At 36.6% G+C, this 25,455-nt stretch overlaps 1 protein-coding gene across 7 annotated transcripts in view; it reads right to left on the bottom strand.

The window, feature by feature from the left end:
* Nucleotides 1-25,455, bottom strand: part of Herc1 (HECT and RLD domain containing E3 ubiquitin protein ligase family member 1) — a 154,047-nt gene that overhangs the window by 56,947 nt on the left and 71,645 nt on the right. For 6 of the 7 annotated variants that reach the window (XM_027411294.2, XM_027411293.2, XM_027411299.2 and 3 more), the window contains exons 25-34: nt 23,767-23,818; nt 16,104-16,372; nt 12,328-12,543; nt 11,251-11,371; nt 10,781-11,018; nt 10,485-10,672; nt 5,837-5,992; nt 4,301-4,407; nt 3,657-3,767; nt 2,110-2,286 (exon numbers count right to left, since the gene is read on the bottom strand). In XM_027411294.2, the coding sequence (XP_027267095.1) occupies nt 2,110-2,286; nt 3,657-3,767; nt 4,301-4,407; nt 5,837-5,992; nt 10,485-10,672; nt 10,781-11,018; nt 11,251-11,371; nt 12,328-12,543; nt 16,104-16,372; nt 23,767-23,818 (1,635 nt within the window). The remainder of the gene's footprint in view (nt 1-2,109; nt 2,287-3,656; nt 3,768-4,300; nt 4,408-5,836; nt 5,993-10,484; nt 10,673-10,780; nt 11,019-11,250; nt 11,372-12,327; nt 12,544-16,103; nt 16,373-23,766; nt 23,819-25,455) is intronic. The other variant, XM_027411295.2, reaches the window with a different exon arrangement.

The following is a 25,455-nucleotide window of genomic DNA, read 5'->3' as shown; positions in this document are numbered from 1 at the left end:
CTGAACTTTGCTCAAACCTGACAGACTAGAAACAGCAGGGGCAAGCTCCTACTTCTGACATTCTCACAAAACACTTTCAAAGGTCATCAACACAGACAAAAAAAAATCAACGATAACAAAATTCTTCAAGCTGATTGCTTGAGACAGTCCTCTGAAACAAGGAACTCAACTAAACCATTCAAAATGAAACAGAAACATACAGGAGAGTGGAAGGCTCCATAACAGCAGGTCACACTGGGATGGTAGTAGCCTTACTACCTGACAATAGGTGTCCTGAGTAGAGGTGCCCTAACAATTATAGATTGTTGGCTTGCAGTAAATTAACATAGGTTCTATGGGACTATATTTTGTGTGTGTGTACTCTATAATAACAGAAGCTCAACCCTAGACTGATCAGAATTGTGTTATGTTAAATTAATACCTAAGCCCTAATTTAAAAGTTAATACAAACTGAGCCTAAAGGCACATGCCCATCATGGAAGTGTTTTTGAAAGACTAAGATGGGAATTCTGAGCTAAAAACCAGTTTGGACTACATAGCAAGACACCATCTCAGGAAACAAACACAACCAGCATAGTATTAATACAAAAACTTCTTAATGGTGCCAGACACCTTTAATCCCAGCACTTCAGAGGCAGAGATAGGTGGATCTCTTGAATTCAGGCCAGCTTGATTTACATAGTGAATTCCAGGACAGCTAAGGCTACACAGTGAGACCCTGTCTCAAAACGAAATAAAAAATAAACAAACAAAAATTAAGAATGAAGTCACTTAAAATTTAACTAGCTAAGTCCAAGACACCTATATGGCACAAGTCAATATTATAGTTTGGTTTTACCAGTTACATGTGGTCCTGTTAACAGTTTTACTGTAATGCATGACAGCCAAGAACCAAAGAAGTAGACTGAGTACAAAAAAAGGAGTTAATATAGTAGAGAAAGTCCTACTTATAAGCTGATCTTTCGCTGGCACTGGGAAACTTGACCAATAAACTATTCCTTCCATTGATTTAAAACAAACAAAACAACAACCTTCCTTAACTGATAAGGCTGGCTAACCTGCATACAGTATTTTTCTAAGTAATAAGGCTGAGGTCACTTAACCATGTTCCTTCTGGGAACCTAAAGAATGAACATATGCCATGCAAAAGGTAATTATAAGCCTTCACCTAGTAAAAAGCCTTTGGTGATGTATCTCTAACAGCTTTCACAGGCAAAAACATGATATATCTGATGGTATATTCTCACTAATGTGTCAATTGTGTGCTCTGTGTGACCCCATTATTGTATATGCTTCTTACCTCTCGATTTAAAATTTAAGGCAATTTTAGAGTAAAGAAATGCTACATAAATAGTAGAGATTGTGTATCTCCTTTACTCAGCTTCTACTTACAATACCATGACAGAGCATCATTTACATAAAAAGTCTTTCCAAAGTTTCATTTTTTAATTAAGAACCCAAAAAATTCTTTTTTAAAAAAGATTTTATTTATTTATTATGTATACAGTTTTCTGCCTGCATGCCAGCAGAAGGCACCAGATCTCATTCAAGGTGGTTGTAAGCCACCATGTGGTTGCTGGGAATTGAACTCCACCTCTGGAAGAACTGTCAGTGCTGAGTCATCTCTCCAGCCCCACAAAAATTCTTTTTAAAATATCTTTTGAGATTGTAATATAATTACATCATTTCCTCCCTTCCCCTTTCTCCCTCCAAACCATCTTTTCTTGTTCTCTTTCAAATTCATGGCCTCTTTTCCTTTCATTGTTGTTGGGGTGTGTGTGTGTGTGTGTGTGTGTGTGTGTGTGTGTGTGTGTGTGTGTGTGTGTGTGTGTGTTTGTGTGTGTGTGTTCCTAAATACATAAATACAACCTAGTCAGTCTATATAATGTAACTTCTATTTAAGTTTCAGGGCTGACCATTTGGTATGGGATAACCAGTTGGTGTGCTCTTCCCTGGGGAAGGTTATTTTCTCCTAATCTCTGAATTCCCTAGCTGCTTGTAGTTCTTTGTCTACGGACGAGGCCTCCTGAGCTCCCCCCACCCCCACTAACATGTTTTAACAAACTAAAAGTACAAAATAACAACAATAAAACTAAGAATTCTCCTCACCTTCCATTGATAGCACCCAGAAGTTACCCCAGTTGACGCCAATCCATATCCTTTTCCTCCACTGCCATGAGTTAAAATCTGTCCATTTTCCACAATGCAACACTGAGCTTTCTCTGGATCAAAAGAGACTTCTTGTATGGGGAGATTTTCATCCTCTTCCTCCAACTCTCCTTGCTTCTACCAGAAAGGAAGCAGGGTCAGCATTGGGAGTAAACAGATCTCCTATACTTCCTTGGTTTTATTCCACAGATATTATATATCTATCAGTTTCTAGATACTGTGCAAGGCAGTAGGAATACAGTGCCTAAAAGAGCTTATTGTTCATTTAGGGTTCACAGAGACTAAGCAAGTCAGTTGCATAGTGAGACTGGAATCAAGGGTAACGCCAAGGCTTTTCACTTCAGTAATAACTAGAATTGGGGAAGGAAAGGAATGTGTGTGACAGGTAAAGAATGCTATTTTTTTTAATACTAAGTATAAAATGTCTATTTGGTTATCATTCAAGTGGTAAGTCAACAGAAGATAGAATTTAAAATTTAGGCATCAATGGCAGATAGAGTCAAATAAGGTTTCTTTGAATATGGAAAAGAGAAGAGATGTGATGGGGGAATTAGTACTAGGTCATGTGATAATCCAAAAGAGAAAGAAAAACCTAGAAGAATGAAAGGGCCATTTTCTAAGGTAGAAGGAAAAATCAAGAGAACTGTGGAATCTGGAAAACTAAGCTAAAAATTTATACGTATCAAGTAGAATCCTATTTAGAAGGTAAATTGGTGAAGCCTCAGGCTACAAGGATGGGTACACAGGAGAACCAAGTAAGATATGAACAAAAAAAGCAAACAATGAGCCCTCTATATCCCAGGTTCTACATCATAGATTCAACCAACCATAGACTGGAAATATATTTTTAAAAACCAACTGCAACTGTACCGAACATGTTTAGACTCTTCTCATCACATAGGATATATGGGATCACAACTCTTTATAATCTCACACTGTATTATGTATTAGAAAACCTAGAAATGATTCAAAGTTTATGGTAGAATTGCGTAAGTCATATATAAATACCACACCACATTATGTATGGGTCTTGAGCATCAAATGATATGGGCAAGTATGGAGGGTCCTAGAACCAATTCTCTATAGATAGTAGAAAACACCTATAAATGTAACGTTAATACTTTATGGAATTTGGCATCTTGATGGGTGATAAGCAATTAAAACTGAAAAGAAAGTGAGAAGTAAAAAGTAGCTGATGTGTGTAGTTTATTCCTTTGAGAATCTTAGTGGTGAGGACAGGAAAGATGACCAAGAAGGCTTCAAAAAAAAAAAAAAATGTGACTTGAGAAGTGAGGATAAGAAAAAGCATGACTGGAAGACTGAGATGAGAAGCAGTCAATGGAGAAGATGACAAAACACACAAAGAGGATATGGAGCAAATTCGACAGCAAGGCCCCTCATTTTATACCCAGAAACAGAAATGGGCACTAGAGTATCTACTTATGAGGCTTAAAAACACCTTTTCTGGGGGGAAAAAAATCAATTACCTGTAGTTTTATTTCTTGTTCTTTTTCCTTTATTTGAATAGCATGTTTGGCCTGAGCAATTGGAGTCTCCCACATACAATCTGACAGAAGGGAAAATAAGCGTTCAACAACCTAGTGTTTTGAAAGGAAACAAAGATAAAATTTATAAAGAGAAATGTTACAAATTTTTATGAGCTGTCATATATTGTAATGTTCAATGGCACATGAAGACTGATTATGCTAATATTCAACAGCTACTTCTGATGGTTCTATCTGGAATAGTTCTAGTTTTAAAAGGTCATCAGCTCACTACAAAATGGCTTGGTTTTATGTCTCCTTTCTAGATACAGGTATCTGTTTCAGTTTCACTGTTTCACACATTTCTCTCTCTAGAGACCCAATCTACTAAGAAATTCTAGATTGTCCTTTATTTTGACTTTACATGTATTTTCTACTCCTCTATTTCTTACACCCCACAATTTATGTTCCTTCTCCTTCCTTAAGAGTGAAGGTTTTAAAAAAAGCAGTCTTTGAAGTAGAGACTATACTACTGAAGATAAGACACATTTACAACAAAAAAGGAGGCTATAGGAACTCTCAGTTTTGGGTGAATCACATTGAAGATATGAAAAGCATTTTCCACCAATTAAAAAAAAAATACAAACCTGGGCCATTTGGTCATCTTCTACACCTGATTCACAAGCTGGTAACACAGCCTCAAGGACATGAAGTGCAAGGAGTCTTGTTCTTAAGTTACCAACCAGAGGAATACCTGGGGGAGGGCAGCAGACCAGTCTTCTTGTTATCAATGTGACAGGCATACAGAATTAAAATTATCTGCACACAAGATTATTTTCCTAAGGCTACAAAGCAGTTTATAAATAAAACAGACCTACATTTTAACTTATTGTCACATTAATTCTGAACCCAATCTATGCCTGTTAATATATATATATATATATATATATACACATACATACATACATACATACATACATACATACATACATATATCCTGTGCATGTTCCAATTTATATCTTTATTGGACAAGCACTGCAATTACATGTGTCAGAGGTGGAGTATGTATGTATTTTATATGCATTAATCCTAAATTCAAAGTCTGAAATGAGGAAATAAGAGGCTCAGAGAGTTTAATAATTTAACCGAAACTCCATACTTCAGCAGAAGCAGTATTTTTAAAAGATATGTAAAGCTCTAGTCAGTCCATTTCCTATTTCAGAGCTTCATATGTTTTAGGTTTATTTAAGCTTTCATATATGTACATATTATATGTTGATCACAGTTACCCTTCAATGCACAATAAGTACTTTGTACTCTTCTAAAGTTAGCAAAGGTACAGACAAAATTTTGGTGAATAAATATGTACTCTTCTTATAGACATGCCTAATAAGATCAGGTGAAAATAATTTAATATCTTTTACTTTATACTTTTAAAAAACGATATCAACTTCATTAAAGGGAGCTCTAAGTTATACTAGTTGATAAACACTGCTGAAGTATATTGAGAATGTAAACACATATAATAATCCATAACATGGAATACTATATTATGATTCTGCATGTTTCAAACACATTAGGGAGGGATAATCAAAAAAGTTCTGGAAATGGGTGGAAATGATACAACACAGTGCCTATGCTTAATGCATTGAACCATATACTTAAATTTTAATTTTTGTTGCACATATTTTATCAAAAATATGGGGAAAGACAAAAGTAGCAAAAGGCTATCAGCAACTTGTATAAGATTACCAAACTTCTAGTCTGGAACTAGGAATTAAGTTTATACAGAACTATCAGACACCACAAAAACAGAAGCCACATCAAGGCAGTTGAAATCAAAGACAAATTCAGATCTGACTTGACAATCTAAAACGTGAGGTCAAACTTGTAGCAAATTATACACTATATACATCTCTATTTTTGGTACATTTTATAGTATGAACAAATAGGGCCAAGTTCTCTAGATTAAATCGTAATTTTCAGCACCACTTGACATTATTTTTTACCAATTGTTATCCCCAAAATTAGCATTTTTCTATCAATCAAATAAATAATCAAAAGCCAAAGAAGAAAAGTCTTGAAATCAAGATCAGGTGTCCAGTGTTGTTAAAATTCTAGCATTACCTTAGTAAAATACACACAACACATAAATACACTCTAAATAAAGGCAACAGACATACCTGAAGAGCACTTCTGAGATGCTATGTTTAGAAGTACCTCTGTCCATTTGGGAGAAGCCATTTTTGATTGAATTGCTTTTGAAGACACAACTCTTCGAAGAAAAACTAAAAAGTCCCCTAGATGGAGTTCAGCTGCATGCTGTTTCCTAAGAGCAGCTGAAAAGTGAAGAGGTAAGTTTACATTTCAACTGAAATGCAGCAAGATAAAGTTACCTTATCCAGCTTACACTTCGATTGCATTAAGCACAAATCTAATTCACAGTCCAGGTTTTCAATAAACTGCCAATTTTTGAAAACTAGAGAATGGGCAAAGGTATAAATTTTAATAAGTTCTAAGGAAACATCTTTTATATGTGTGTAGCAGAAGAGAAAGCACAAGAGAATGTGTATGTGGCAGTTAACCTTCATTATCAACTTGAGTGGTTTTGGAGGTGCACCTAGGAGATGCACCTTCAGGTGTTTCCATAAGCTTAACTGAGGAAGACCCCACCCTGAATGTGGGCAGCAACCATCGCAGAAGCTGAGTCCCCTCCCCAACTGCTTCCTGTAGATGAGATAATGTGGCCTTTACAATTAATTCTTCTTTCTCACATTCCTGCTGCCATGCCTTTTCACTATGATATAACCTCAAACCAGATCTCAAAAGAAATCTTTCCCACCTGGAAAGTTGCCTCTTTATTAGGTACTTGGACACTAATACATAGTATAATATACTTGAACTTATCCATTTAAAAAAAATGTTATTTCAAAAAGCAATGTATAGCTAGCCAAGTCTAGAATTCCACTATATAGAATTTTGGGGAAGATGGTCTGTAAACCTCTAAAAGTATACCAACAAGTATATATTTACATATATTTGACTAGGAAATAAGTTCATAACTTTTATTACACTTTAAAAAACAGAAAGACTATGATTCTTGCTCTCCTTCCCAATCTCTAAGTATCATATTTCTGAAAGAGATCTTATGGTACGGTAGCTCAGTGGGTAGGAGTGTTTGCTTGTTTGTTTCCAGGGACTCTCATGGTAGGAGAGAACTGACTCCTCCAAGTTATCCTGACTTAGTTTGTTCCCAGGGACCCTGATGGTAGGAGGAGAGCACTGACTCCCCCAAATTGTCTTGACCTCCACACTCATGCAAGCTCTCACCTGCCAGCAAAATAAATAAATAAATTTAAAATAAAAAACCAAAAATAAAAACCTTATGTCCTCAGATCCTAAAACAAAACAAACCACATTCTAACACTGAGTCAGGTTTACGGGGGCCAATTCCATGTACACACCCTCCCACATCCTGCCCTAACCAGTAGTCTGTTTCCAGACCATCATCAGCATCAGTCTTTCTCTTAGGATCACTCTAGCTGTTTTCTCTACCCCATCCACTTTGAGGCCCAAGAATGAAAAAAAGAAAGGAAGGAAGGAAGGAAGGAAGGAAGGAAGGAAGGAAGGAAGGAAGGAAGGAAGGAAGGAAGGAAGGAAGGAAGACAATGTAAGCAGAGCACCAGAATTAATCTCTCTCTGCTTCCTGACTTTGAAGCCACACAGAACTACCCACTATCCTTATAGCACACAGACATCCTTTGATACAATTACCTTTTACATTTGCTTATCCTGGCACCATCCCATGCAGAGGAGGACTAGAAGTGTGCCAGCAAGGCAAAAGAGCACAGCATGTCAGTTCTCAAGAAGAACACAACATGAACATCTGTAACAATCTGGAGGCAACAATCCGCAGTGCTACTTTCAGGGAGACTGGAATGCTCCATTAAGGAATACAAAGAGAAGTCTCTTGTGAAGGGATATGATACCCACCATGGACGTCAGCAAACAACTGTCACAGGAAGGAAGGAACATCCAGCACAGAAAGACTTCTGGTTTGTTTGTTTTTTTTTTTTGGGGGGGGGCAGTTTCGAGACAGGGTTTCTCTGTGTAGCTTTGGAACCTATCCTGGCACTCACTCTGGAGACCAGGCTGGCCTCGAACTCACAGAGATCCAACTGCCTCTGCCTCCCGAGTGCTGGGATTAAAGGCGTGTGCCACCAACACCCGGCAAAAGACTTCTGTTTTGCTGAGAAGGGTGAACAGGTCTATGACAGAACTAAACTGCTGGGGACAACTGGAGAGTAGACTAAGAATTATTTCTTTATATCTCCTCCAAGTAGTACCTTGTCTCCTCTTTACTTAAATGCAAAACAATTTTTATAATATTAATTCAAAGAACACAGAAGTATCAGCCCGCCCTGCGTACTTCTGTCTCTCATAGGTTTCCCCTGTTACCTCTTCAAGAGTCAGTTCAAGGGTTACATCTTATCTAGGAAGCCTCTTTTTATCCCTTGTATAACGTGTGTACTCTATTTCCTATCTCCAGCAAGTATTTCTAGAATAAAACATTAAATTAGAGTCAAAAATAGTGGTGCATATCTGTAATCCCAGCACTTAGGAGAAAAAGGGTGAGGCAGGATGATCACAGATTCAAATCCAATTTGGGCCTGGACACCTCAAATGTAAAGCTGGTTGATACACCCTGATGATACACTCCTATATTTGAAATGAAGGATACATTTTCATTTTAATTATGTGTTTTAGAAATATTGTGTGTTTTTCATACCTAAGCAGCCTAATTCTGAATGACTGACCATGGATGATTCGAGTTATTTTCAAAGCTGGGCCCTCTCTTTGGTACAACTAGAGGGGAACCAACATGGCTTCATCTGTTATTATACACAGGAAGACTCAGTTACAGAAAAACTGTGTTTTTCTTTACTGGATATTAAGGGATCCCAATTTTTGTTATTTTCTTAGATGGGGCACTATTATGCAGTACAAACTGGGCTGGAATTCATGTTCGTCTCTGCCCTAACTTCTCTGGTGCTAGAATTCTAGGCACATACCAGCACATTCAGCTAAGGGTCCAATTATCTTTGGGCTTCATAGGCTAAAAAGTAACTGTAACTCTTCCCTGTTGTCTGTATGTGCAGAACTCAGCACAGACTGGTGAGAAGCTGGGACCTTAACAGCTCTTTATCCCCCAGTGGATCTCAGAAAAGCAGAAAAAAGCAGACACACTTGGTTTTTACTGATCATCTTGTGACTCTGCCTAAGCGTTCTGTGTAAAACTCTATACAGAACCAAGAAAAGAAAACCTACCACTGTCTTGGGCTGGGAAATTAAAAGACTAGTCCTTAATTAGAAGCATATATGCTCCTACATTCTGACATAAGAGATTTAGACGTCTCTTCTGAGCTTCTTGCACTGCACTGTATCTGCTTACAGGTTTGATTATATCACAACTCTGTATCAATGACAACAGAGACAATGCTTTATCATTTTGCATCTGTTAAGTATTTTCTCTATAATTCCTCCCACTTAAGTCAACAATATTAATATGATCTAAATACCATTTAATTTCAAAAATTATCTATTAAAATATTTAACATTAACAACTACTAAACTTTCATTATGTGCCATATAATATTCTGTGCTTACATGTATCAAATTATTTAGTCCTCAAAACAATCTTCACAAGTTGGCTTTGTAATTACCCTTATTTTACAGATGACAGAACTGGAGCAAAGAATGGTGAAGTAGCTTGCTCTCTTCTATCTGTCACCTAACCCAAAGGGACTTATAAAGGGCTCTTGGAGTTACTGTGAAAATGAGACATGGTGCCGGGAGTTGGTGGCACACACCTTTAATCCCAGCACTCGGGAGGCAGAGGCAGGAGGATCTCTGTGAGTTCGAGGTCAGCCTGGTCTCCAGAGCGAGTGCCAGGATAGGCTCCAAAGCTACACAGAGAAACCCTGTCTTGAAAAACCAAAAAGAAAAAGAAAGAAAGAAAGAAAAAAAAGGAAACGAAAAAAGAAAATGAGACATGGTAACTCACAATCCTTTTGGAATAATGACCAATTTTAGACCTTTACTCCTGAAATTACATTAAAGACAAGGGCAGTAGTTTTACTGCTTCAGGCATAAAGTCTACTGGAAATAACTGTCTTAGTTTCATATTCTATGAAGAAAGTGAACATGATTGCTCTCTGTTCCTGAAGTTTCTGTTGCTGTGGCTTCTATGATATCATGGACTTCATCTGGAACTGTGAACCAAATAAAACCTTTCTCCCCTAATTTGCTTTTTGCCAAGATATTTTATCACAACTGGAAAAGAAACTAAAATACCATGTTCACTATAAAACAAATATTGTATAAGCAATCAAAAATTATACCAGCCAAATGTAAGAAAGAATTCAGTCAGTTCGGTTTTGGTTATAACCCACTTGACACTTATCAAAGCCCCTACTCTCAGGGAACCATTCACATCAAGACTGTAGTTAGAGGAGATTTGTCAGAATTAAATAACTCAGAGAACATCTTTGCTTCTCCATAGATAGCCTGGAGAAATCAGTCACCGAAAATCTAAGTCCCTAGAGTCGAGCTTAGCTGTAGCGTTAAGCAGCAGCAGACTGAATTGAACAGAGCATAGGAGGCTCAGTCAGAAGTTAATCTAAACTGCATCTATGTGCAGAGAAAGGGTTGCAAACTAGTAAAAATCCTTCATATCATAACAGAAAGAAGACGATGTTCTTACCATATGCAGACTATGGAAACTCAACAGGTATCTGTAGGTAATAAGAAAGGGAAAAAAGCTTATACTACCTCTGAAATCTTTCTTTTCAGTTTCTCCACTGGAGTCAACTTTTTTTTCTTCTTCTTCAACCTCTTCCCCTTCTCCAAAGGAGGCCATAAATAGTACACCAGTTTGGGACAACAAATTCTTTAACTGACTACATAGTAGATCCAATAAGGACTGAACTACTTTGGGGCTCAGTTTATCAGCATAGGTCCTATGTGAAATAAAAGGAAAAAATTAAGTAACAAAAATACAAAAAGAGATGAATACTATAGAAAAAACAGGCCCCATCTAATTCTTCCAAGACCTTTGTAATACTTACCCTGTAGTGATGGCTAGAATCTGGAGCAGCCTTGTACTGGCCACTTTCAAAGCTGTGCTAAGCTGGGAAACACCAGTCTTTGGCAACAATTGCAGGGGCTGTCCTAACATGGTGTCTGTGCCACATAACTGTGACAGTACATTCAGCAGACCAGTGGAGATTGCCAAAGAAACATCCACTGGCTGATAATGAACACTGAGGGCAAAAACTGTAACCAAAAGAAGACGTTGCTGGGCCTCTAAAAAAACAAAAGTAGAAAGACAGTTGAGACTCTCTTTGAAATTAAATAAACTTCTTTGAAACTAAAATAAGCTTCTCCAAACTATATAATATAAAGTACTATCCAATGTTCAAGTACTTTGCTCTTATTTGTCAGTTGGTCTACTAGTGTTAAACATAAAATGGAGCCAATTCTCTACCATAACCTCAGCCCAAATGTACATCATCTTTATTTGTAGGAAGTTACTCACCAATGTGATGCTTATTTGCTTGAAGGGCTCTCTCTAGAGTAGCAGACAACTGTTGATAAATCTTATGGACAGCCACCTGGATTTCAATCTGAATATTTCTTTTAGCTGCTCTGATCCCATCCTAAATTACACAGAGTTACTTTTAAAATCAGTAATATTAATACCTTTTGGCAAAAAAAAAAAGGAAAAAAAAGTAACATTGTAACATTTTAGCCTTAGTCTATGCTAGAGCCCTATGGTAATAATTATAGCATATGAAAGATTTATAACAAAACTAGTTTAAAATGATTGGTACTTCTTGACTCTGTGTAGTACTTAGGCAAAGAAACTTTGCCTATCTAAATAAAGACTTAAAAATAACAGTTTACAAGTGCCAAGTGAGGTGGCCCACACCTTTAATCCCAGCACTTAGGAGACAGAGGCAATGCAAATGTATGTGAGTTTCAGGCCAGCCTGGTACACAGTGAGTTCCAGAACAGCCAGGGCTATATAGATGGATCCTGTTGCAAAAAAACAACACAACAAGCAAAATTTTTTTTTACAAAATTAAAAAGGAAACAGAAACCAGGAAGAAAACACAAGTCTAAGATGTAAAGTATTAAAACCCATCTTCCCAAATTCCAACTCCTATCTAGGCCTACCCTATCTGGTTATGGATTAATAAAGCTAAGCCAACCAAGAATCCAAAAGCACAACAGTATGATTGCTCACCTAATCCAACTGTATAATTTACAAACTGTGCCAGACAATGACAGTTTTTTTTTTTTTTTTTTTTTTTTTGGTTGTAAGCCTAGCCTTTAATGGCTGAGCCATCTCTCCAGCCACCCCCCACCCCTTTTTTTTTTGAGACAGGGTTTTTCTGTGTAGCTTTATAGACCAGGCTGACCTCAAACTCACAGAGATCCACCTGCCTCTGCCTCCAGAGTGCTGGGATTAAAGGCATGCACCACCACCGCCCAGCTAGCTTTGAGAATTTTAACCTTGGTCATATACATCACCAAGTTCCACATCATTCATCTGGCTCTGTAAAAATATAAAGAACTGAATACAGAACAAGTTGTCACTGAGGTCACTTACTTGATAGTGATGTAATCGGCCACTCTCTCCTTTGGTTCCGGTGTGTCCAACAGTGCCTAAACCAAAACACCCTGCTAGAAACTGCAGTCTCACAGACGTGAGCAGGGTGGATGACTGAAAGCCTGAACTTGACCTGCTTCCTGTCAACAAGATGCTACCCTTTTCCTCCATGCCAGACAACAGAGTGAGGATCTGGTGAAGTGCCTCCAAACGAAGCTTGAAAGAAAAACATTTGAGAATCTGTCACTAAATCAAAGTATTCTGTATACCACAGGAAGGGAAAGTCTGACATTTTCTAGGAATCTATTAAGATACACATCTTGTTATTACTGTTTATTAAATCAAGATGCATCTAAAGCCTCTTTAAGGATATTGTTAATATAAAAGAAGCCAAACATAAAATGAGAATAATAGATTTGGGTAGGTTGGTATTGAGGACTGAACTTAGGATTTAAAGTGATCCAATGCTCAATAAAATACCTAAGTCCCTAAAGTAGTAAATGTAGAATTTGGACACATGGTATCAAGACCAGATTCTTATGCAGGTTGTGTGTTCTTAGGAAAGTCAATGAACTTCATGAGTTCCAGTTTTTTCAAATGCAAAATGAAACTAACAGTTCAGTATCTAACCTACTCAAAAAGTTACTATGAAGTGAACAAGATATAAGAGGTCAAAACTATATAGTTTTAAGTACGAGTAGTAAGATTATGTAGAATGAATAGTCTTTAGCTCCAGAATTAGAAGTACTTGTCCATGGTTTGTCCAAGGAGTTTCTGATTCTACCTTCTTTATACACTACTAGATTACCCATTGCTCAGACTACCCTTCCTTGAAAAATGAAAAATAGATTTCTACTTTAAATTAGTTTTAGATTTATAGAAAGTTATAAAGACAGTTTTTATGTGAACAGTGATTTCAGAGTAATGATCACGATCATAAAGAGTAAAGTACTGATGATCAACCCTGAAAAAGGCTGAAGATGCCTTACATCCAGCAATATGTATTATTCAGTCAAGATTCTTTGTTTAACTGAATTTTAGGACTAATTTTATTTGGTGTGTATGCCTAAGTATATTTATGTGCACCTTACACAAGCATGTGCCCATATAGTACAAAAGAGGACATCAGATTCTTTAGGGAGTAACCCTGGTCATAGGATTCCCTTGAACTGGAGTTTTAGAGCCACCTGAGGTGAGTATTAGAAACAGAACATGGGTTTCTGCAGCTTGTGCTCTTATTCACTAAGCCATCATTCTAGCTCTCAATTACATCAGGCAAGCCAGAGCTATATGGGGAGACTCTATCTTTAGAATAAATAGGGGAAGACTGAAAGGGGAGAGAAAAGAACAACGAAGACTAGATCTCAATTTTAGATTAGATTCCCACAGTAATGATTACTATAGTAAAGATGAGCAAAATATGGATAAAAAAAAATCAATCTCAGGAAAGGAAAATAGTCTAGTGGGCAAGACTGTTTGCTTTGCAAGCATGATGAGCTGAGTTTTAGTCCCCCAGCATTCATACAAAAACCAGGAACAACTATGTGGGTCTGAAACCTCAACACTGGATGTCAGAAACAGGTGGATCCTAAGAGCTCACTGGCCAGCTAGCCTAGCCAAAACAAGAGGTTCAGTGAGAAACCCTGTGTTAAAGCAATAAAGCAGAGAGTAATTGTGGTAGTTTGAGTAAAAATGGACTATAGGCCCAAAGGGAGTGGCACTATTAGGAGGTGTGGCCTTATAGGAGGAAGTGTGTCGAAGTCTTCTTTCCTGTTGCCCTCCTATCTGGATGAAGAACTTTCAGCAACGTCTCCAGCACCATGTTTGCCTACATGCTGCCATGCTTCCTGCCATGACGATAGTGGACTAAACCTCTGAAATGTAAAGGCAATACAATTAAATGTTTTTCCTTTACAAGAGCTGCTGTGGCCAAGGTGTCTCTTCACAGCAAAGGGAACCCTAACTAAGGGTCTTTACTGAAGCAATCATTATTGTGGAGATTTCATCACTACTTTTTTATTCTTTTTTCTTTTCTTTTCTTTTCCTTTATTTAGGGTTTCTCCTATGTAGCTCTAGCTGACCTGGTACTGATTATATAGCCTAGGCTAGCCTCAAATTCACGGTAATCACTGTGCCAGCCACTCACCCTAGTGCAGGGATAAATGGTACAGAATAGAGGCTGTGAGAGGCAGTCAACTTCAGCCTTGCTTCTAGGAGAGGTAGGACTTATGATTATTTTGTTTTGAGATAAAAACTTTAAAACCTACTTTTTATCTGATTCAAATAATGTCATGCCACTTTCATTAAGAAAAGGATGTCTGGCTGGAGAGATGGCTCAGAGGTTAAGAGCACTGACTGCTCTTCCAAAAGTCCTGAGTTCAATTCCCAGCAACCACATGGTGGCTCACAACCACCTTAAATGAGATCTGGTGCCCTCTGCTGGTATGCAGGCAGAAGACTATACATAATAAATAAAGTCTTTATATATAAAAAAAAACAAAAACAAAAAAGAAAAGGATGTCAAATGCCATAAGTGTACATAGTGCACTGTGATTACTCTCTCTATACGCCCTATCCTACCTCCCTCTCACACCTGTCCCTTTTGCATATTCATTACTTTTAGTTTTCTTTTGTGACCTATTGAGTTTAACTGGGGGCATCTGTGTGAGCATGATACTGGAACTAATGAATGCAGCCTGGTGTAAAGACCAGTGAACACACAACTGAAGCAATGACTCCTCTTTCCCATGAATCAACCAGCGTGAAATAGTTCAGCAGGGAGGGACAGGGTCCCCTGAGCCCCTCCTCCATCCATGCATGCTTGTTAATGGGCCAATTCCTGTGTAGAACCAGCAGAATCATTGCAGTTGTTGAGATTCATGATGGCAATGGCTATTTATTGCCTCAAACTCAGAGATTTGCCTACCTCTGCCTCCTGAGTGCTGGGATTAAAGGAGTACACCAACAATGCCTAGCCATTTATTCTTAACAGCTTTTATAGCAATGAGTCTCTATTATTGCTGGAACTTTGGTATCCCTTTGTGGTTGCTGCATGATGCAGGGAAAAATGGGTCTCTTCTTGGGGTTCTTAGTCTCATTAATGAAAGAATTTAATAATAAACTCAAAAAAGGTTGTCAAAGGCTCTAGTGGGAGCTAAGGAGATAATTCATTGGGTAAACTGCTTACTATATAAGCACAAAGACCCTCAGCGCTGATGGCATATGTCTGTAATCCCAGTGTTGGGGGTAGAGGTGAGAGGTGAGGCACAAAGTCTAGCCAAAACAGTAAGCTCCAGATTCAGAAGGGACCTTGTTTCAAAAAAATAATAGCAAAGTTGGACCAGCAAGATGGCTCAGCAGATAAAGGTGCTTTCTGCTAAGACTGAGAGCCAGAGTTCAATCCCCAGAACCCATATGGCAGAAGGAGAGGACCAACTCCAGCAAGTTGTCTTAGGGGCCCTGTGACACAATGTACCATAGGGGAGGACACTCAATTTGACCTCTAGACTCCACACATCTATATGCATCACAACACACACACAGACACACAGACACACAGACACACACACACACACACACACACACACACACACAGAGAGAGAGAGAGAGAGAGAGAGAGAGAGAGAGAGACAGAGACAGAGACAGAGACAGAGACAGAGAGAGACAGAGAGAGACATGAAAGAGAAGAAAGGCAAAACTTTTCATAGAATTACACATTCAATGGTTCACTTTTGGCTTCCAGAGTCTCTTATAAGGAGTAAATACCAACAACTTACTTCTGCCCTTAGCTGTTGCTGCTCCATTGCAATGATGGAGGCCTGGGGACTTGTTGACATACTTTCTTCAGGCTCCTTAAAACCTGGAGCATTCCCCACATCTCCACTGACAAAACTTACAACATTTTCAATCAATGTGTGAACTCCCAAAGACTTGGTAAGGTCAAAATCAGACTCAAAGGAGTAAGAGGAATTGTAGAACCAATCTCTGGTATGTTTCAGGCGAGTCCAAGAGTCACTCAGAGACTCCAATTGACTATGCATAGGACCTACATGAAAATGGGGGTAAATTTATACATCAACAGCAATCAAGTAGAGAAGAGAACACATTCTCAAACTAGATAGATGAAGACTGAGTGCTACTATCGTACCAAGTGGTGAGAAATGGGTACTCATGTTTGAATACATGCATGCATTAAATGAATCTGGGCAAAATGCTTTGGTAAAAAAAAAATAACAATAAATAAAAATTAGAGCAATGTAAGAAAAAAAAAGAGAAAGCATTGTTGATGTATCAGTGTCTATGAAAGCGCTTCAGCAACACGCTACCAGAAAAAAAATAAATAAAGGCAGAAGCTGTTTTCAAAATGCTTAACCAAAAAAGGTTCTGCAGTATTATACCACATCATTACTCATGAGTAACAACAAAGGGCCACTTCGACTCTATTGGTAAAACCCACTGAAAACAGGATTTCATTTAACTTAACATTAGCCTACATATCTTCAGAGACACATTAGCAAATGTGAATGTACAAGAGCAAGTAAACTTATAAAAAGGAGACATAAACACCACTTTTGGGTTTCACTAACATAAAGATCTCTCTCGCTACCTGTCATGCGCATATTTACCTCAGGTTGTAAAGCTCCTATATAAAGAAAGCAAAGTTTCACAAACAAGAACACGTGGTATCTACTGTAAAATAGTAACTACACAAAATTATCAGTGGTACTGCATAGCTGTGTATTGTTAGCTTGCTGATGAGTATTTTTAAGTTAAACCTTTAAACATCAAACTCTAACATGTTAGAGTACAAGAACAATGTTCTAAATCATAACAAGTTTAGCTTTAAATAAAATATATTCATGTCCAACTCATATACTTTGTTTTTAAACATTCTCAGAAAGCTAATTACAAGTTTTGGTTTATAATAAATATCCTTGTCATTGTTCTATGCATGGGCTGCTTTTGTATTTTCATATTTATAATATTTATAATTGAATATAAATATAAAACTGACAAAAAAACTAGTATGGATTCCAACCCATCTTTTCCTATATCCTTCTACCTAAGTTTTTATTAGTCTGAAACCTAGGCTTATCATTCTCTTCTTTTTACTGTTACTGAATTGTCTTACATGTACTCTAAAAATGGATAATGCTTAACTGCAGTTATTATTTTACAAGTGTATGTTGCTGGATGCTCATGAATATAAAAGCCCACAGTTGACTAAGGGTGTCTTCCTGGATCACTCTCCATTTTACATGTTATGGCAGGGTTTCACATTGACCATCCTGCTCATTGTTTTGGCTAGTTAGCTATCTAGCTGCTTCTAAGAATTCCCCTAGTTCTGTCTCCTTGCACTGAGGTTATTGGTGGGCTGCCAAACCCACCTGGCCCTGAGGTGGATTCTGGGAATTCAAACTCTAGTTCTTACACTTGCACAGCAAGCATTCTACTGACTTATCCATGTGGCCCTAATTTTAGCCTTTTTATTACTTTCTATAAGAAGCATTATTTATGTAATCATTTTAGATATATTCTTTTCATGCAATATATTGCCAATATTAACCCAAAGTAGTTTATGTAGCCACGATTCATTAGTTTAGCTGCTATACGATATCCTATCATAAGCATACCAACATTATGTATTAGAATTCATTTTAAGGTACACAACAAAATGCACATAAAAAACACTGTACTTGTTAAATTATACCAGAAAGAAAAGTTTGGAAAGACTACTACTATACGCTATTGGCTACAGAGGAACAAACTATAATTTTACACTGAGCATCTAGTATTGCTTTTTACTATTACATTACTGCCAGTTATATCTTAGTGTTTTAAAAATCAGACATGGAAATTAATAATAGGGAACTGATATTATGAACTATTAAATATCCTAGTAAAATAATTAATTCATACAGCAAAGAGTATATGGTTTAAGTACCTTTTAGGTTTTCACCAAATATTCTTTTTCCTAATAGCTTTTATGTGTGTGGGAGGGGTATGTGATACATGGAGGAGTGAGTGAGTGAGTGGAGGCTGGCACATATCATAGCCCATAAATGGAGGTCGGAGGACAAGCTTGGATGTCTGTCCTTGCCTTCAACTTTGTTTTAGATAGGATATCTTGTTGCTTGCTGCTATATATGCCAGGTTAGATGGCCCACAAGCTTTAAGGTATTTTTCCCTGTCTTTTCTTCCTTCTTGCCATAAAGTGCTGGGATTATAAGCACACAGATGCTTCAGCTTTCTGTGGGTTCCAGGGATCTGATCTCAGATCTTCACAAGCACAAAGCCCAAGAATTCTTTATAGTAAAAGCTCCAGGGACTGGAGATAAGAGTTCCACAGTAGAAAGCTTGCTTAGCATGAAAGTAAAATCTTGAGCTCCATCTCCAATACAGGGGGGGAAAAATCTTTAATTTTCTGTTTTATGGCAATGAAAAAATGAAAAATTTCCAAATTGTATGTATAGCTTTTATATAATATAGAAAAACACAGGTATGTAATGTATTAAGTAAAAATATTTTTTTAAATAAAGCAGAAACTTAAACAAAGATACCCATTTCTCATTTCTTAAGCAGTTCAAATTGAGAGGCTGTATATGGCCTTAATCAACAATGTCAGGTTTTAGTTCTTTGCACTGGGCTTGTTTCACTTAATAGCAAAATTTCAAAATAAATGAGCCTTTGCCTTTTAGCACATGTAAGCTACTTTTCAGAATAAGTCCCTAATGGCCACTGTCTGGTGTCAGAATGGCAGAAATGAAAGGGACCTGAAGGACTACCTAGTTCAGTTTCCTCAACTGAGGAATCAGAGGCTCAGGCAGATGGATCTGCAAATGATCCATTGACACTGATTCCTTAATTATGTGTGAAGTAGCTTATAAATTCCTGTTATTTAATGACTCCAAATTCACAGACCCATGGAAATGTCAATTGCTTGGTTAATTATAAAAAGGTTCAACCACTAATCTACCAATAGTAAACTATCTTTACATACAGAAAAACATTCCATGGAATTACGTGCCATGCCCAAGCAATCCTTTCGGGAAGCAGGAGGCAGCACACTTTTTCTGTTACGTGTCACATAGTAAACAGTCCAGAAGTCCATAAGGTCTCTGCCACAATTCCTCAATTCTGCTATTATAATCAGAAAACAGCCAAGTGAGTATGGCTGTGTTCCAATATACGAAAATGGTGAAAGGTCAGACTTGGCCTACTAGTTGAAGTTTGAAAAATCTTAAAGGCTAAAATTATTGGGTACTTGATTCAAATGAATAAAACATAAGAACAGGAAAGAAACCATACCAAAGCACTGCAGGGGCATGATGCACACCTTTAATTCCAATACTCAGGAAGAAGAGACAAGAGGATCTCTGTGAGTTCAAGGCCAGCCTGCTCTAAATAACGTGTTCCAGGCCAGCAACATAATGAGACTCTGCCTCAAAGAATAAACAACACGTAACAAAACAATACTGGGATAAATGAAATAATTACCACTGAAATAATCTGACATAAAAAATACTTCAGAGCCCCCAAATTTAAACATATAGAAACAAGAGACAGAATTTTACTTTAAAAAACAAACAAACAAACAAACTATTTTTTGGGTTGTTCTGTACTGTTTGATCTCAAAATAGAAAATACTATATCTGAAGGACATATCAAAGGCTTCTACACCATAATTGAGATGTAGCCCAATGCTTACTAACTCAGAGATGACAACTAAAGAAACAGTTCAGCAAGACATTGAGACTGTTTACTTGTCCTTACAACTCTGGCTCTTAAATGGAATTTTTAAAATGAACATGGCAGAGCTGCAATACATACTTTATAAACCATAAAATATGTAGGCAAGCTAAAGGGGGAAAAAACTTAAACATGCCATCATGTACTTGCTTGAAGCTCTTCTTTTTTCTGGGGCTCAACTGGCCAAAAAGGAGTAAATAGGCTACCACATGAGAATCAGAAGACAAAAGGAAAAATTTGATACAGGAGATAACATTTACATGTAACTTGAAATGCACAGATAAAATAGCATTTCACCCACATATACTACACCATGAAATATACATTGATAAATGTTTCTAGCATCACTTTAGCAATAAAATGCTAATAACATACTGAAAGGCCCTGAGAGAAGGGAATCAAACTATACTTTAACCAATAAAGCTTACCTAATAAGGCTTCTGATATTGCTTCTTACATTATTTTGAGATCCTACCACTTTCATCTTAACAGCTTAGCTTACATAGGCAATTAGTACCAAGCATTGGCAAAAGGTATTACCTTTCTGTGAATACTCGGCTCAATCAGCACAATTATGGCAAATCTTTTAAGTATTTGTCAACATATTTTGGTAAATTCTGATGAGAATCTGATAAACTTATAAATAAATGAGTTCATATTTGTGACATGCTTAAAGTAATGACTTGTGATGGTGAGCAGTTTATAAGCTTCTGAATATAAATTTCACTTTGTCCCCGAGGAAACAACTTGCTTCATCTGTTTCTTTATAACAAAATTTATAGGTTATTTTTAAGTTTAGAATTTAGCTTTTTTTTTGTTTTGTTCCCAAGCTTGCTATGGTACCCATGCTGTGGGCAACTCTCCTGGCCTAGGATTTAACACAGGTGTCTCTAAAGAACAAGGTGGTCTGGCTAAAGGTTATATGCCCCCGTCATTCTGCATCTTCCACAATTGCTTTCTTAGATCACAGTAAAACTTTAGCCAGAACTAAGAGTTTTTAAAAAGAACCATCATGTTTCATTACCATGAATCTTAATATTCCTAATGTCAAATACTAAGTGAAAAATGGGTGATAAACCCTTTCAAGGAACTATTTTTGGAGTCATTGAACATACATTGATCACTAACTATCATTTATATGCACATTTAATTTTAATAAACAAGGTATAATTAAAATTATTCTTTCTCTCCTGCTCCTCTTATCTGACTTTCAGTAAGTCAGGACTACTGAGACCAATAAATGGAAAAGCTACTCAAAAGAAAACTTTTGTATTCCTTCTCAAACAATGGGAATGAATAAATATGCACATAAAAGAATCCTCTTTGGCTAGACATGGGTTTGTTCACCATGGTACAAGTCACAGTTTCACAACACACAGTTTGATCCAAACAGTTCTCATATTTGGCAAGTTCAGCTAACCAAGAGAAGAAAGGTATAATAAAGTTTATGTCATCTGGTTCATGTTGACAAGTGAGTCAGGAATACAGTGGTTTACTGTACCACCATTTAAAAGCAAGACAAAATATACACTTCCTCCAGTGTGGTCTTGGGGTAATCACTAAATATATAAGGTTTGTAAAAATTTAGAAAAATGTATTAAATGTATTTTTAATTAAAGATTTGTTTTATTTCAAATTATATGTCTATGGGGGGTGGGGGGTCTGTGCACATGAATATCAGTGATTTTTTTTTTTCTTTGAGACAAAAAAAGTCTAGTGTGTAAATCTGGTATTCTGAGACTGAAAAGCAACTATTTTGGACCACATTCCTAAAACAGTAACTCTTCTACTTTCTAGTCACTTGTCTCTAGGAATAAAATCAAAAGCAAATTTGTTCCCTGGGAATATTAAAACAGAAAAACTAACACAATAAATTGGTAACACATTAAGTGATATGATAAAATTTCAAATAACCACTTTACATCCCTACTATAATTTCCCAAGTGAGTAGTTATAAAAAAATTTCCATGAGGACCTCTATGTGTTTTTCTAATTAAAAAAAAAAGTTAAATTACAAGTCAATAGGGAGGTGCTATTCAAGTACTACCTTGAAATTTTTAAGGAAGATGGTTTGTCCATAAATGAAATTAAGATTAACAGCTTAGTTTATATCTATTTAGAGCGAAAGCTATAGGGAATCTACATATAGTTTTCAGATAATTTTGAAAAATAAATATCAACAGTTCTAGGTTATAACTTTAGGATATTGATTCACGATTAAAATATGTGCTACTCTGAATTCAAAGGTAAACATGGTACTTAGCTTTATTTGAAAGATACTGCTTTGTTTCACACTGGTATGATTAGGAGGGATTAAATATCAAAAGTGTATCTCCAAGAACACTTAAAAAACTTGTAAGAAAATAACTACAGCCAATGGACTACTGCTTACAAGTACAGCCATGATAGAGTATCAGCAAGCTCTCAGACTGTATGTTAGCTCCCCTCTGCTCCTCAGCAAGTCTGCAGCTGTTTGCTCCCTTGGTTCAGTAAGCTCTTAGTGATTTAGTACTCTTTCCACCACTCCAGAGTGGTGGGATTACAGGCATGTGCCACCATGCTCAGATTTAATATGTAACATCACCTGACCTAAACAAGCTAGAAAAGTAAGTTATATTCCAAAAACTTGATTGCTAAAACAAGTGAAGCATCAATTTCCAAAGTATTTTAAAATAGAATGTATATTGCACATTGCATTAATATAATTTCTTTTATATCACAAATAACTTGTAATTTTTAAAGAAATCTAGAATTTCAAATTTTAGTCTACAGGAGTAACGATGTATCTTCTGAGTATATATATAAATTTTAAAAGTCATATGACCTATAGTGTTTCTTTCCCATGTTCCTTATCTTCTCTTCTTTGTAGGGGTTTTGGTTCTTTTTACGTATGGGGAGAAGCCTAAAATGCCAAGAAAGGGTTTCATTTTGAAGAACAGAAGACTGAACATCACAAAAACAAATTTTCTTCACAAGCTTTTAGGAAACAGCCACCAGTAGAAATTCTTAACATCTTCTATTCTTATAAAGCTATTATATACATGACTTTAAAAAGAAAGTGTTAGTTAATAAGAGAATACTGATATTTAAGAATGTTTTCAATTGTCCTTGGATTTATATTACCTAAGCTACTGCTCTTTTCTTCCATTTGCATATGTATCAACTAACACCCACTTGTATATGTGTTAATGCACACTAATTAAGATAGAGCTACTCAGAAAAGACTCCTGGTAATACTATACAGCTGCTTCTCAAAGAAAAAGTCTTAATTACAAGCCATATAATAAAAGATCAAAAGGGGGAGGCAACCTAGAAACTTTCTATTTGAAGGTGTATGGATGTGTGTATTGGGCAACTCCATTAGTGAGACAAAGCATAGAAAACTGTGCATATAACCTCCCAAAAAAGAGAGGCAATGTTTCTGAAATTCTGTAATATTTTCCAAAATGCACATTTTTAAACAAAACACATGGAAAATCACACAGAATTATTTGCTATTATGCATTCCCAAATTTTAAATGAATGTGAATTTCGGAGAAAATTATCTTCCTTTTAATTTTTCTAATAAAATGCTTCTGAATTGCTTTTGACAATGATATCCCAGAAACAATTAGATCTAAATATATCAGACAGAAAAACAGCTACTTAATTTAATTTAAAGCTGGTATTTAGTATTTTCTTAAGATTTACCTCTCTTCCTATGAGATGATGCCAAATCCAAATCAACATTTCGTCGGCCACTCTATTACCAAAAAAAAAAAAAAGGTTTAGCTGTGAAAAGTTTCTTTTACTAACATTAAGTAAAGCATTAAGATTTAAAACAAAAAACCCATATAGTTACAGCAATGTCCTACTTGTTTCACTAATCAAGTCAGATCAGTAACACACCCACTGAAATCAACTACAGGAAAGCACAAGCACATACCTTCACCAGCTCAAACAACAAGCATGTGTATTAACTACCACAACAAAAGAGCAGTTTTCTTTGTTGCTGCCTCTTCCTCATCCTTACTTGCGTCTTCTGGTTACAGCATAGCCATATATTTTTAAAGGCCTAAACCCACTGTCCTGTTTCTCAAAATTACTACTCTTTCCTCCATCTTTATTTTCCTTTCTTTTCAAATTCTGCACTAGCCTTGACTGGGAATTTAGAGATCATCTGACAGGCATACTAACAAAAAGTTACATAGCTCTAAGTATCTACTGGCATTCTAAAATACTTTCAAGGTTTTATTTTTTTCATCTGTTAAAATAGAGAAATCTCAAATTGATGGAACTGCAGACAGCTTAATAGAACAGTAATGCTTTCAGGAAAAACAGAAGTCTATTTTGTGTGTATCAGGTGGAGAGTATAAACTGTCTACTCAACTGTCCATATGCACAACCAATCATACATAAACCATACATAACTTAAGTTCATGCATTTAACATTATGACAATTTCAATTGTTCTTTGACAGTGTTTCACACAAACAAAAGAATGAATGTCAAATAAGACTATGGAAGAAACTAATAAACAGACCATTTGGTAAATACTGTAGAAAGCCTTCACCTATTGCACATATAAACACATACAAACATACCCACATGTAGGTAAACATATTTTGTCTTATCTGTGAATACATTCACATTAACAGAAAATGATTAGATCTCAGACCAATTCATGCTGCATAAAGCAAACTCATCCAACCAGGATCATAAAGACATCATTGTGCTATAGAATGTTTTCATGCATGTGTCTTTACTCAAAGAAGAAACTAATCTTCTCTCAAACCCAGAAATAGCTATTTCTGTTTAACTGAATTGTCTTACTCTTTTAGACATTCTGAATTACAGAATACTCCTTCCTGTTTGATGGCTTCTCTCTACACAGAATATTCCTAGTTGTGCATAAATCTTACTCAGGATTTATCTTACTGTCTAGTCTTCTTTTCAGGTTAGTTCATTCATGTAGATTATTCTTTTGAAAAGTATTTGCTTTGGGGGGTAGTTTTTTGGGGACAGGGTTTCTCTGTGTTGCCCTGGCTGTTCTGGAACTCATTCTGTAGACCAGGCTGGCCTTGAACTAAGAAATTTGTGCTGCCACCATCACCAGTAAGTATTTGCTTTTTTTAAAAAAAAAGGTTTATTTATTATATATACAGTGTTCTGTCTGCATGTATGCCTGCAGACCAGAAGAGGATGTCACATTGCATTACAGATGGTTGTGAGCCACCATGTGGCTGCTGGGAATTGAACTCAGGACCTCTGGAAGAGGAGCTGGTGTTCTTAACTATTGAGCCATCTCTCCAGCCCCAGTATTTGCTTTTTATATGCTAAATCCTTTTAGTTTTGAAGGAGCTAGGTAATAGCTTATAAGAGTATAATACAAAATTTTGAT

Source organism: Cricetulus griseus, chromosome 4, assembly GCF_003668045.3.
Source record: "Cricetulus griseus strain 17A/GY chromosome 4, alternate assembly CriGri-PICRH-1.0, whole genome shotgun sequence".
NCBI lineage: Eukaryota > Metazoa > Chordata > Mammalia > Rodentia > Cricetidae > Cricetulus > Cricetulus griseus.
The sequence above is the reverse complement of the archived record's forward strand: the minus strand, read 5'-3'. Positions and strand labels throughout refer to the sequence as shown.